The sequence below is a fragment of the Leucopleurus acutus genome (genome assembly GCF_964270905.1).
Source record: "Leucopleurus acutus genome assembly, chromosome: 3".
NCBI classification, from domain to species: Eukaryota; Metazoa; Chordata; class Mammalia; order Artiodactyla; family Delphinidae; genus Leucopleurus; species Leucopleurus acutus.
The window spans coordinates 93,517,086-93,532,829 of record NC_139145.1 but is presented as its reverse complement, the minus strand read 5'-3'; the positions used below and the strand labels follow the sequence as shown (position 1 = coordinate 93,532,829).

At 35.1% G+C, this 15,744-nt stretch overlaps 1 protein-coding gene across 1 annotated transcript in view; it reads right to left on the bottom strand.

The window, feature by feature from the left end:
• SLCO4C1 (solute carrier organic anion transporter family member 4C1) overlaps window positions 1-15,744 on the bottom strand; it is a 63,453-nt gene that overhangs the window by 44,631 nt on the left and 3,078 nt on the right. The window contains exon 2 of the mRNA XM_082836781.1: window positions 14,885-15,148. Within this exon, the coding sequence (XP_082692907.1) occupies window positions 14,885-15,148 (264 nt within the window). The remainder of the gene's footprint in view (window positions 1-14,884; window positions 15,149-15,744) is intronic.

The window sequence follows — 15,744 nt, the reverse complement described above, 5'->3', positions numbered from 1 at the left end:
TAAAAACAAACAAAAACAGCAGTCATTTGTAAGGAGGAACTTACTTAAATCAAAATATTTGTTAAAATACTCAAGTTAGAATATGTGTATGGATATTTTTACGTATTAGTTAAGGTTGCAGTAGGACACAGACAAAAGAGATATCTGAAGCAAATTTAAAAGTTTTGTATGGATGTGGATTGTTTTATGGGTGGATTTTTTACAAAGGCAGAGTTAAGGGAAAAAACAGTGGGTGCTACTAGGCAGTTACCGAAACCCTGCAGCAACGTGGCCTTAGGTTGAAACACACAGCAACTCCCACACTAGGTCTTGTGGGGAGCACACCAGGGAAATAAGCACAAGAACCTCCTTCTTCCCCACATGCAAACTCCCACTGGCTGAACCCAGCTAGAAGCCGGAAGGCAAAAGTGCACGGCAATATAGTCCGTGAGGCTTATTCTAATAAAGCAGTAAGACAACTGACAAGCTTGATAATGCTCCTGTCTGTAATCACTTCTTTTTCTATCATCCAGATCATGTTTCCTTTACCTCCTGCCTATCCCTTAGCTGGTGAGGGATTTTACAAAGTTCTTATAAGTCTTCAGCTGTTCTGTCTCTATTGGATTGCCACAGTTTTCCTTTCAACAAGTACTATTGGGTTGGGGATATTAAGAGGCACAGGAGTGAATTCCCTCAGTCCAAAATACGCTCCTCCCTGCCTCTGTTAGAAACAACCCAATTTCCCCTTCGTAACGAGGATCCATCACTTCTGTCAGTTCAGTGACCATCTTCTCTTCCTGTTGATTATTGTATGAAGACCAAGGCAGGAAACAAAAATTCTGTAGGTGGATTTTTAGGTACAGTAGCAAGAGGCTCCAATCCATTGCCACGCCCTAGTTCACTACCCTGTGTATGCTGGCTATGGAGGACCCAGCAACACAGAATGGTTTCTGCCTTATTTAATGCATATACCATATTCTGTAGAGAAGGAAATCTTATTCTGCAAGTTATAACACAACAGACACTATTCTACCAAGTCAGCGGCTTCTGGGTGTTGAGGTACATAGTAATAAGACACACAAGTGAATTTCAGGAGCAGAAGTTTGTTACCATAATTCTGCTGCAAATGAATTTCTTCATCAGAAGTGATGCTGTATAGGTTATAATAATGAATAAGGCATTTTGTAAGTCAAACAACATTGAGTGTTGGTAGAAGTATTGCAGGCAGTGAAAATAAATTCATATTTAGAATATTTACTTGTCTTGGGAGGACAAATTGCAACCAGGATATATATTTTTTCATTGCCCTGGGGTATAGTGGTTGCCCTAGGGAATGTTACCAAATCACTGCTCTCAGGACTAACCCCTGCAATTGGTAAACTGAGCAACCAATCTGCAGTACAGGTAGTTAGACCAGCCATTATGAGGGAAAGGGCATTTTTGGAACCCATGTTTAGCTTCCTTTTATGCTATATGGCCATTTTTTTACATGGGACACTTCCACAAGCACCACAGTGGCTGGGGAAAAACACCGATTGACACTCACTGTACAGACCATCTTTTCTTCCTGATTGAGAGCCTCTTCTACAAAGGATGCCCTCAAGTGAGTATTAACATGTGGGAAAAATAGCTTTACATTCTAGGCCCATGCCCAGAAGCATACTACAGATCTCTTGGCTGGAACTCCTCGTACCTTGTAAACAACTTTCATTTTTGTTTTCTTCCAAGCTTCTGACTGGCCAGCTTATCTATTAGTGTTGTGCATGAATCAATATAAATCTGTACCTCAGGCCTTCCCTTCTGTCAAGAGAATTTCCACTGACCATTGCCTTTTAGGGACATGCCTGACTGGGGTTTTTCTTCAAAATGTTCATCTTTGGTGGGTGCCAGCAAAAACCCACTGTGAGCCAGGCTACACCTCTTCCTCCTCTAACTCTGTGAGATCCTTTTAATAAGGACATCTCGGTTTTTGTAGTAAGACCATGCTAACTTCTGCCTATAATAACCTTTCTCTATTGAAAAAGAAGGAAGTGAAAGTCAATAAAAACAAGCAGGATAGTAGTATGAGATACCTGCCTATATAGTTATTTGTGCCTTCCAAATCTGCCTGCATCTACCAACAATGAGATGTCTAATTTTCACATGTCTAATTTTATGATTTGTTACAGTAGATAACATACACTTCATGATGGGGAGTCCAGGTTGAACAGTGTTCATAATCCTGTTTACCAGCATTAAGGAGCAAACCAATAGCTGCTTTTCAAAAGGAGAACAGTTAGGCAGAAAAGCTTGGTCTTACTACAGAAACCCAGGGGTCCTCACTGGGATTTCCCTATTGGAGACTTGCCCGAGGCCTCCTACATCTTCCCTGTCTGCCATAAACACTGTCATAAACACTGTCCATACCTGCTGTAAGAACTTTATCTTGTTCCAGAACTCAGAAAGCCTTTGAGCAGCAAAGGTTAATTAAAACAGCCTGTGGAGTAGATAAAACCAAGGCTATGGCCCCACTCCCTGTTAATGCCATTGAATGGATTAAGGTGGCCCCAAGCAAATACTTTTAATTGGAAAATATGGCTCAAGGAAAAGTACCTAAGGGTATGACTCTCCCATTAGTCTGATAAGCTTAATTAAGTTCAGAGAGACAGGAGGTTAAGACAAGATATAATGCAAAACTAAGTGTGTGGTTATTGGCACATATATCTGAATCAATTAGTTTTTGAAACATCTGCACTATCAGATGAACCATTAGCCTCTTCTAGGAGAGATTATGACAGAATGAGTGTTAAAATGTCCCTTAGTTCCCAAATTTCTACAGGCAAGAAACAGGCTGATACAGTTTCTAAGTATCTAAGTAATATATTCTCCATTTGCCCTCTTTAAATATAGCCAAGGATAATTTAAAAAAAAGACCAACAGAGAACAATGAACTATGAAGCCCCTCCCAAGAAGCAGAAGGAGAGTTTACTCAAGGAACAAGCATGACAGCTTCCCAGTGGGATTTCAGGATTTCTCTGAATCAGTGACTCCTGTGTATTTTCCCCTTTCCAACCAGTAATGATTATTGTGACAAATACATTAGTTATACATTTCTGTTTTTAAAAGGAGTAAACAGAGAATGTTATTTGGAAATATAAAGAGAGTCAAATCAACTCAAAATGTATCACAGGTTTAAATGGAAAATGATAAACTTTTTGAAGAAAAGAAATAGAAACTCTTTGGGATCTAGGACTAGGTAAAGAATTCTTAGACTCGACAACAAAAGGAAAAAAGTGATAAACTGAACCTCACTCAAATTAAAATCATTTGCTCTGTGAAAAACCCTGTTACGAGGTTGAAAAGGACCAGCTACAGACGAGATGAAAATATCTTCAAACCATCTATCTGACAAAGATCTAGTACTTAGAATACATAAGTAACTTTCAAAACTCAACAGTAAAAGGTAAACAATATAGTTAGAACATGGGCAAAAAACATGAAAAGATATTACATGAAGGACAAACAGATGGCAAATGAGCACAAGCAAAGATTCTCAACACCATTAGCCATTAGGGAAATGCAGATTAAAAGCATAATAAGATTTTACTACAACCTATCAAAATGGCTAAAACAAAAAATAATGACAGCACCAAATGCTGGCAAGGGTGCAGATAAACTGGATCATTCATACATTGCTGAGGGGAATATAAATTGGCACACTCTGGAAAACAGTAGTTTCTCAATAAACTAAGTAGAGAACTATCATATGACCCATTGGTTCTACTCCTAGGCATCCATCCCAGAGAACTAAAAAGTATGTTCGCACAAAAATCTGTACACAAATGTTCATAACTTTATTTGTAATAACCAAAAAACTGGGATCAACCCAAATGTCCTTTAGCAGGTGAATGGTTGAACAAACTATGGTAAACCCATACCATGGAATACTTACTAGTTAGCAATTAAAAAGGAAGGAGCAACTGATAAATTCAACCCTGATGAGTCTTCACAGAATTATTCTGAATGAAAAAGCCAACTCCAAAATGTTAAATACTGTATAACTCCCAAAATATAGTAAAATCTTGAAACAGAAAAATGTTATCATGAGATGACTTATAATGGAAAACTTTTAAAATGTAAATATTTATGAGAATCATTAAAATATAAAATGGAATGCTATGCAAGAATAAGAATGCTCACATGCTGCAAACTATGAAAAATATTATACTAACTCTACAAGAAATAGGCACAATAAAAATATTAAGACAATCTCAAAGTTGTTCTCCTTGAGAAAAGAATAATAATGAATTGGGTTTTTTTCTCTTTGTACTTCTTAGTATTACCCAAATTGTCTGCAATGACCAGTAGAACTTTTCTAATCAGAAAAATAAAATGTATTAATAAAAATCACAACAAAGGAGGGTTGATTAAACATATTATCTATAAAATGAAATAAAATAAAAACAAATATTCTGCAGTTTTGTCTTTTTTAATATTTACAATATCCAATATATACTCTAAGTTAAAAAAAAGTAGATATCCATAAGTTCAAAATCTTGTTTCTTTAAAAATGTGCATTTGAACGTATATGTGAGAATGTGATGTAAAGATGTATGAATATGTATAAAGGTTAGTAAGAGGGTGTGAGAATGTGTGTGCATGAGTGTGTGTTAATGACTATGTAATGTAAAAGTGTAATTATGCATAACTATTTGTGAATACATGTGTGAATGTGTGTATATATTAAAAAGGCTGAACAATACTGACAGTGTTATCTAGGCTCTGTTATAAACAAATTTTATTTCCTTACTTTTTTATTCCATATATTCCATTTTTTTCCCTTCTATTCCATTTTTGTTTGTATTTTTCTATCTTCTGATTGGCTTGCAAAGGGACATATCATGTTTAAAATTAGGAAAAAAATTAAAAATATTTAGAAAGAGTCAACTTGGCTATCTAAAAGGCAATATTTAATATGTCATATTAAATGACATATTAGCTCCATATTAATCTGAGCTACAGCAAATAAATTTATTTTCTTATCTCATAAAAAGAATACAATCTTGGAAACATAGCTAATTAAAACCTTTTCTAATATATTACTTTGAAAGTGTTTAGCCAGACTTTTGGGATATGTCAATATCAAGTGGCACCTAAAAAAAAGTATGTATCATATTGAAAGATTTTTAGTTGTTCATATTATCTTGTAACTATCATTGACAATAAGTAAACAAACCAAGAAAGGCAGTTTTTTTACATTAATATAGCTGTTACTTAATTATCATGAACATCATTTTTATTCATTGCTACTATTTAATGAGCACTTACTCACACCAGGCACCGCCTTATCACTATTTGTGTATAATTTCCTATGAAGTAGCAGTTACTATCCCCATCATGATTTACAGCTGAAGAAACTTGTCCAGGGTCACAAAGCTCTATCATACAGTGCTTGAGCAAAAATTTTAACTGTTTTGTCTGATCTTAATATCCCTGCTATATTGCTGCATACTTTCACTCAATGTGATGTGCTAACAGCATTAAAATAAAAGAGAAAAAATACATTAAAACACACGTTGGTTATTTGTGCATTTTTAAGAACAGTGACTAAGAAAAAAGAATTTCCTCATTTCTTTCTTACCACAAACCACATTTTTACCAACCTTTCTGATGTAAGCAAAAAGCATTACTTAATCATTACCTCCCATACATTATACCTGGTTAGACACAACTTTGCCTATGGTCCGCTTGAATGTCCTACCAGAGCATTTCTTTTTATTTCATACATGAAGACAAATAAGGGTAATCACTACTAACAGTCTATGAAAAAATAACTCTGACATTTTATCACCACTTTAGAAGTACAGTAGATACATAGTGAAATCAATATTTTATCAAGTAATTAAGATGAAAACCAAAAATAGAATATCACTGCATTTTGCTTCTATTTCTGAATATGCTTCTCATTTTAGCTTCCTTTTTCATACCGCAAATTTTTCATATCCAAAATCTTACCCGTAAAGATCATCTATGGCAAATAATTTTTGCCTCTGATAACTTACAATTCTTCCCAAGTCAGTGGCCAAAAGAAAATTCTTTATGGAATATGTTTATTCCATAAAGCCAAGTTTATGGAAAATGTGAACAGAGAATCCCAGATCGCCTTTATCTGCCATTACCTACTCTTAACTGCCTTCTACAGAAGGACAATTCATCAGACTCCTAATATGCCTCCGTTGAAGGGATCCAATCGTTCATTTATATATTTGACAACTCAACAAACATTTCTCAGGTACCTACTATCTACCACACGCTGTTCTAGGTGCTGGCCATAAGGAAGTTTCTAAATTCAACAAGGGCTTCAAAATCACATACTTAGACATAAGACAGCATAGAGCAGATTTTTCCAAAGCCTGTTCACTGAAACACTAATCTGGAGGAGAAAATGTAAAGTGAGTAGTTGAAGCAGGGTAAAAGGGACAAGCATATCAATGGAGTTCCTGGTCAATAAGTTCAGAACTATACATTTCATATTCCCTAACTAAAGAGGCACACAATGCATTCACTTTTACAGTGATGCAATGGAGACGCCTCTTTAACTTTCACCTTTTCCCAAACTCACTGAACTACAGAACCCGGGTTTAACATACTCTTTTTTTTTTATTAGTAATTTATATTGGCATATAGTTGCTTTACAATGTTGTGTTAGCCTCCACTGCACAACAAAATGAATCAGCCATACACATACAGATATCCCCTCCCTTTTGTACTTCCCTTCCATTTAGGTCACCACAGTGCATTAGGTAGAGTTTCCTGTGCTATACAGTATGTTCCCATCATTTGTCTACTTTATACATAGCATCAATAATGTATATGTGTCAATCCCAGTCTCCCAATTCCTCCCTCCCCACTCCTTTCCCCCTTGGTATCCATACATTTGTTCTGTATGTCTATGTCTCTATTTCTGCTTTGCAAATAAGATGATCTATACCATTTTTTCTAGATTACACACATATGCATTATCATACGATATTTGCTTTTCTCTTTCTGACTTACTTCACTCTGTATGACACTCTCTAGGTCCACCCACGTCTCTACAAATGACCCAAGTTCATTCCTTTCTATGGCTGAGTAATATTCCATTGTATATCTTAATACCTTCAGAAACTCTGCTCAGCAGATCATATTTTGAGAAATGTTGGGATGTTACTTTCTCTTGTTCAAGGCCACTCATTTTAAAATTTATACGTATCTGCAAATTATAACTGCGGGCAGAACAGAGTTTGTGCTAACATCTCATTGACACATGCTTTCGTACTTATTTTTCTCAGTGAGTTTCCTCTATTTCAAAAGTTAGGTCATTTGAATTTCAACAAAACTGGCTACATTAAGGTATGTAGTATTTCATGATGGTTGTGAAACTCCTATTTTAAAGGAAAATATAAAGCAATAATCCTGAAATGAAAAGAAACCTTTTTCTCTATGCCCACAATTGACTTTACAAAATAAGTAAACACTAAACTGGACACATATTTCCCAAATGCCAAGCAAAATTAAAGCATCCTGTATTGAACTGGTGGTTGAAAAACTCTAAGATTCTTGGCCCTATGTCTTCTCCAATCTAGGCAAGCATTCCATATTAAAAAAACAAACAAAAAAAAAAACCTTAAGAATACAAGACAAAGACAAAACAGTAACTAAAAATTAAGTCTGACTTTGAGTCCCACTCTAATCATTTTCCTAGTTCAACATTTTTAGGTAGTCAGCCTGTGTAACCATAGTCTTTTAATGCAGAATTCTCCCTGAAATACCATTTCTAAAATATTAGAAATTTAGTGATGAAGCAAAAGGGAAGTGTTGAGAGTTACATTCTTTTGAGAGAAAGGGATGGAAAAGAGAAACAAGAAAATAATATAACTTAGGAAAATTTATCCAACTATTGGTCAATAAAAAAAAAAGAGCTTTACTGGATTTAGTAATTCTCTACAATTCCTAAGTATTGCTATTTACTAATGGCCCCTGTCACAAAGTTTCAAAGAGAAAAAAATATTATTTTGTTTACCAACATTAAATTAACTCATCCAAAGGAAATTAAAAAGTGCTTGAATGAAAACAAAATGTTATGTGGTAAAGATTTATTTATTTATTACATTTTTAAAAATATTTAAAAGTTATATTAAAATATGATGTGTTATGTTAATGGTCTATTAAAATATATCAAAAGTGAGTGGCAAATATGATTTACTTGAAAATGTTTTATGACATTATTCTATCTTCAGGTTAACACATACCAAAATTAGCCCTTAGAAGCATTTTTCTCCATTAAATTTAATTCTTCCTTTTTCGTGTTTGTCCGATAACAAGCAAAACTTCTCTTTGATAAATGTTATCTCCATTCAAAGACAGATAATCACCTCTAAACCTTATGTGTCCATTAAAACTTCCCTTAAGAAAATACTTTCCCAAACCTACTTAAATTTATTTTTTATAGAACAATAGAAAATTCAAGCTGATTCCAAACACATTTTTCTACCTTTTTGCTAACTCTTAACCTCCTTCTGTGTAATTCTCACACCTGTGGAAATTATACAAGCTTATCATATTTCATATTTTGTTTTCTTCTACTTACAAACTATATTACATTACTTTAATATCCTCTTACAGAGATTATTTCATCCAAACTGAGCCTGAGTTTGGTTTACCTCAAGTTCAAAAAAACAACAGCAACAAAAAAAGCACACAAGGGAATATGTTAATTCTCTCAATGTCAGTTTCAAATTAAATTACATGTATGATTTCAATTAATAATATTATTTCTTAATGTTATACTCTTAAGGTTATTTATGTAATGTTACCTAAGAAGATTATACATTTCCTTGCTTCTAATTTATTTACACAAAGCTTTCAACTAATTTGTTTTCCTTTTCTCACTTAAATCTCCAGTTTTCCTCTATATTCTCCTTAGAGTTGGATAAATAACTCAGATTTTTGGTTACAGAATCCCATATTTGCAAAAGTGGGTTAATTCACATGAGCAGACAAGTATATAAAATAATGCAAAAATTTCAAAATAGCAACCAGGCATTTTCATATATTGACTGTGGGAGAGGAACTGGTATATCCCTTCCTAAAAGTCAGTGTGACATTATCTATCAAAAATTAGAATGAGGAAGCCCTTCAAACCAGTATTTTCATTTCAAGGAATGAAGACTAAAGAAAAACTTGCACATTTACATAAACATACATGTCCAAAAATACACATCGCAACATTGGATATATAGTATGCAGTTCATACTTAAGTCCAAACCTGAATTCTTGATTTCCACTCCCAATTCTGTTCTAACCCAGTCTTCCACATTAGAGTAAATGTCTCCAGTTGGTCAAACCAAATATGAAGGAGTCACCCCTTCTTCACAATCAATCCACTAGAAAGACCCATCTCTTTTTCCTTTAAAATACACTGAAACCCAAAGTGGACAGAAGGAAAGAAATCATAAAGATCAGAGCAGAAATAAATGAAATAGAAACAAAGAAAACAATAGCAAAGATCAATAAAACTAAAAGCTGGTTCATTGAGAAGATAAACAAAATTGATAAACCATTAGCCAGACTCATCAAGAAAAAGAGGGAGAGAACTCAAATCAATACAATTAGAAATGAAAAAGGAGAAGTTACAACAGACACCGCAGAAATACAGAGCATCCTAAGAGACGACTACAAGCAACTCTATGCCAAGAAAATGGACAACCTGGAAGAAGTGGACAAATTCTTAGAAAGGTATAACCTTCCAAGACTGAACCAGGAAGAAATAGAAAATATGAACACACCCATCAAAAGTAATGAAATTGAAACTGTGATTAAAAATCTTCCAACAAACCAAAGTCCAGGACCAGATGGCTTCACAGGCAAATTCTATCGAACATTTAGAGAAGAGCTAACACCCATCTTTCTCAAACTCTTCCAAAAACTTGTAGAGGAAGGAAAACTCACAAACTCATGCTATGAGACCACCATCACCCTGATACCAAAACCAGAAAAAGATACTACAAAAAAAGAAAATTACAGACCAATATCACTGATGAATATAGATGCAAAAATCCTCAACAAAATACTAGCAAACAGAATACAACAACACATTAAAAGGATTATACACCATCATCAAGTGGGATTTATCCCAGGGACAAAAGGATTCTTCAATATACGCAAATCAATCAATGTGATACACCATATTAACAAATTGAAGAATAAAAACCATATGATCATCTCAATAGATGCAGAAAAAGCTTCTGAAAAAATTCAACACCCATTTATGATAAAAACTCTCCAGAAAGTGGGCATAGAGGGAACCCACTTCAACATAATAATGGCCATATACGACAAACCCACAGCCAACATCATTCTCAATGGTGAAAAAGAGAAAGCATTTCCTCTAAGATCAGGAACAAGACAAGGATGTCCACTCTCACCACTATTATTCAACATAGATTAAGAAAACACTCCCATTTACCACTGCAACAAAAAGAATAAATACCTAGGAATAAACCTACCTAAGGAGACAAAAGACCTGTATGCAGAAAACTATAAGACACTGATGAAAGAAATTAAAGATGATACCAACAGATGGAGAGATATACCATGTTCTTGATTGGAAGAATCAATATTGTGAAAAAGACTATACTACCCAAAGCAATCTACAGATTCAGTGCAATCCCTATCAAATTACCAATGGCATTTTTTACAGAACTAGAACAAACAATCTTAAAATTTGTATGGAGACAAAAAAGACCCCCAATAGCCAAAGCAATCTTGAGGGAAAAATACGGAGGTGGAGGAATCAGACTCCCTGACTTCAGACTATACTACAAAGCTACAGTAATCAAGACAATATGGTACTGGCACAAAAACAGAAATATAGATCAATGGAACAGGATAGAAAGTCCAGAGATAAAGCCACGCACCTATGGTCAACTAATCTATGACAAAGGAGGCAAGGATATATAATGGAGAAAAGACAGCCTCTTCAATAAGTGGTGCTGGGAAAACTGGACAGCTACATGTAAAAGTATGAGATTAGAACACTCCCTAACACCATACACAAAAATAAGCTTAAAATGGATTAGAGACCTAAATGTAAGACCAGACACTATAAAACTCTTACAGGAAAACATAGGAAGAACACTCTTTGACATAAATCACAGCAAGGTATTTTTTGATCCACCTCCTAGAGTAATGGAAATAAAAACAAAAATAAACAAATGGGACCTAATGAAACTTCAAAGCTTTTGCACAGTAAAGGAAACCATAAACAAGACGAAAAGACAACCCTCAGAATGGGAGAAAATATTTGCAAACGAATCATCGGACAAAGGATTAATCTCCAAAATATATAAACAGCTCATGCAGTTCAATATTAAAAAAGCAAAGAACCCAATCCAAGAATGGACAGAAGACCTAAATAGACATTTCTCCAAAGAAGACATACAGATGACCAAGAAGCACATGAAAAGCTGCTCAACAACACTAATTATTAGCAAAATGAAAATCAAAACTACAATGAGGTGTCACCTCACACCAGTTAGAATGGGCATGATCAGAAAATCTACAAACAACAAATGCTGGAGAGGGTGTGGAGAAAAGGGAACCCTCTTGCACTGTTGGTGGGAATGTAAATTGAGACAGCCCCTATGGAGAACAGTACGGAGGTTCCTTAAAGAACTACAGATAGAACTACCATACAACCCAGCAATCCCACTACTGGGCATATACCTAGAGAAAACCATAATTCAAGAAGACACAGGCACTCCAATGTTCATTGCAGCACTATTTTCAATAGCCAGGTCATGGAAGCAACCTAAATGCCCATCGACAGATGAATGGATAAAGAAGATGTGGTACATATATACAATGGAATATTACTCAGCCATAAAAAGGAACGAAATTGGGTCATTTGTAGAGACGTAGATGGATCTAGAGACTGTTGTACAGAGTGAAGTAGTCAGAAGGAGAAAATCAAATATCGTATATTAACGCATATATGTGGAAGCTAGAAAATGGTACAGATGAACCGGTTTGCAGGGCAGAAATTGAGACACAGATATAGAGAACAAACGTATGGCCACTGAGGGGGGTGGTGGTGTGGTGGTGTGCTGAATTGGGAGCTTGGGATTGATATGTATACACTGATGTGTATTGTATAAATGGATGACTAATAAGAAAAACAATAAATAAATAAACATTAAAAAATAAAATACACTGAAAATCAATCACTCCTCTAGATCTCTACTGCTACCAACCCCATCCCAACCACCCTTATTGCTCACCTGAACTAAAATAAAAACCTCCTGGGTGATTTCCTCCCATCTACTCTTGTCCCTCAGAACAACAGAAGCCAAATGATCAATTAAAAACATAAATAAGATCATGTACCTCCCTGTGTAAAACTCTCTCATGAATTCCCATTGCACTTGAAGGAAAATCCAAATGCCTCACACTGGGGTCTACCTGACTCTCAAATTCATCTCATGCCACATTCTCCCTCGCTTTGATCATGCTGGCCAAAACTGACAATTCCTAAAACCAGCCAAGCTGTTTCCTGCTCCAAAGTCCGTGATCATTTTTTCTCCTGCCTGGATATCATCTTCCTTGGCTGGGTCCTCATTAACCAGTTTTCAATCACAATAGACTTTCCTTGCCCACAAATTTTCCCTTTTGTACACTATTACTTCACACTACTTGTTCTGTTATACACTCACCTCAATCTTCAGTTATCTTGTTTGTTTATTTTGTATTTCCTCCCACTAGTATATAAAATCCTGAGGGCATGAAACAGTTTCACTGCTATTATTTCAGCATCATGTATAGTCCATATCAATAAATATTCCTCATAGGAATGGCAGAATAATGTAAGGGCAACCTGAGTTTTTGCTTTTATTTGCCACAGATAAACTATTATTTAAATTATGAGTCTTAGAGTAAAACTTTTACAGATCAGCCAATTCCTCTACCTAATCTACCTCAACTAAAATAATGAAAAATATCAATATGAATTTGGTGAAAACTTGCACAATATACAATAATGTACTAAAAGTTTATAACCTGGCTTCAGCAACCTTCTTGGCTTCATCTCTGGCCACAAACACACCTTAATTTGTGGCCATTTCTCTTTAGTAAATATAAATTATTCAGACTGGCTGCAACTCAACACATGTATGGCAAGAGAAGAAGCTAAGAAGACGGCTGAGGACAAATCAGGCTTTTGCACTGGACTAGGTGTTTATGTTTTAGTTTAGAGAGTCAAAGAGTTTTTTAACAAAGTCTGTATACTTTAAGAACAAACAGGGCATCTGATCAACTGGAAAAATGAGGGATTAGGGCTTCCCTGGTGGCGCAGTGGTTGAGAGTCCGCCTGCCGATGCAGGGGACACGGGTTCGTGCCCCGGTCCAGGAAGATCCCACATGCCGCGGAGCGGCTGCGCCCATGAGCCATGGCCACAGAGCCTGCAGGCTCCGCAACAGGAGAGGCCACAACAGTGAGAGGCCCGCGTACCGCAAAAAAAAAAAAAAAAAAAAAAAAAAAATGAGGGATCAGATTCAGTACAAAGAAAGATCAACACCTAAATACTATAGACACAATAATATTTTTGCTATCATAGAATCAGTTTCGTATTTCTTGTGTGACAGACTAAAATTAGCTTTTTCCTTTCCTCTTTGAAATTAGGATTTCAAAGGTATTATACTGAAGTCTACATGTGTTTTTCCCAAATCTACCCCCAGAGAAAGTATGTGAAGTTGGCCTGATAAAATCCTGTGGAATCTTAGTTAGTATACCAGAATCTAGTAACTGTTCTTTCTACTGATAACACATTCACCTTATCAAATTCATTCCAAACTCTATCACATTTTTAAAACATCCTCTCTTGGTCCATATGCTTGCATATTCTATTTTTATTTCCAAAATGAAGTCTGCTTTCTAAATAAGTGCACCCCTAAAACGCTGCAAGATATATACTTTGTTATTGAAAATATTTTCCCATTTGTTGTCATTCTATAATTGGGAAATAGATTTTGGGAAATGTTAACACTTTAATATGAATTTTCAAAATTAATACAAATATAACAATCTTAACTTTTTAAAAATAATGCCTATTGTGCAGGAGGCCCCAGTTCTCCCTTCTTCTTACTATAAGCCTTTTCTTCACTTACCTAACCTATCAAAACTTCAGATTTTGTAGCCCTCTGATTTTATTTCAATACTTGCTATTAAAAGTCTCAGGAAGGACAAAAAACGTTAAGGTCTACTTTCATTAGCACATTTCTTGGGCTCTACCATAATTGTATTTCCATTAAAAAGGATTATTTGGAGAAAAAAAAGGGAAGAAATATAAATAATCAAACTTCCTTTCTGAGCCTTTAAATAATGTACTGACCAGAGCAACACTTTAGGTAACTCATGAAGTTCTGTGTCTCTAAACTAGAGTCAAAAGTAAAGCTAGTTTCAGTTCTCAGGAAAAGCCCCACTCCTACAAGTTTTACCTCTCTTTCTCAAATCAGGAGTCAACATGTCCAGGGTGCAGAGCTATAGGCACAGCAAATAAAACCATAAAGGGAAAAACTAGATCTTAGAACCCCAGTGAAGTCACACCACCTGCAAACCAAAACAAGTCATGTCTTTTCTGAGGAAGATTGTGTATAATATGGGGAATGAGTATTAGAGGATTAAAAACTTGGAGAACCACTGAAGGGATGAATAATGAGCAATCTGTCTCAGGAATCTCCTAACACAATTCACATCATAACAAAGCAGTAAGCAGTGGAAGAGACTAGCCCTTACCCTATTTACCCATACAAGTGAGCTGCAATATAGAGTTGCAGTATAACATAGTTTCATACTACTTCTTAAAATAAGCAAAACATAACAGAAACTTACCTTCAAAAAGGGACCCAAATTGGTATTTTCCACTAAAAAATTTTGGCAATGAATATACAAGTGCTCCCAATCCTATCATAAAGGATGCAAATGCAAGCCATCTTGGTTTGTGTCCTCTTTCACCAATGAATGATACAAATAAAGACAACAAACAGAATGCGATATCATAGCTTGATGATATCAAGCCTGTCAGGGAACTCTTCAATTCATAGCGCTTCTCAATAGTGGAAATGCTAATATTTACTAGGCCATTTACCACCATACCTAAAAGAGAGAAGAGGAAATTTAAGTGCATTATTACAACTTTACCATATAGATTATGATTATTAATGACATACTAAAATTTGATTGTTTGTTTCTTTTCATATTTTTAAATGTACCAGTTTTAAAAATCTCAAAGTTTCAAAGCTAAGCAAGCCAAACATATTTCCTTTACAAATCAGCTCGCTTTTAAATTATACACTTGTGAATTTTCAGATGTTAAATAAAATTGATGCTTATCACATACTGAATTATAACTAACTTCATTTTTCTTTAAATGACATAAAGACCGGTAAAGCCTCATGAGGCTGGTTTGCTAGAGAGTTCCAGGTGTAGCATAGTCCTATGGACCTCGTTGGAAGAGTACAAAATGTAGAGGTGATTGAGAGGTCAAATACTAAAACTGCTCAAATTACTCAATCTTTAAACATATTTATAACATGAGATCCTTGACTTAGTCTTAAGAAAGGTGAAATTGAGTTCTCAAACCTCTATTTTCTTCTAGCACTCTTTAAAGTTATCATTTAAAAGTTCCTGGAGCAAAAATAACAAACTGAAAGTCTTTTTTTCACCACTGGCATTCTAAATAAAAGGCAAAG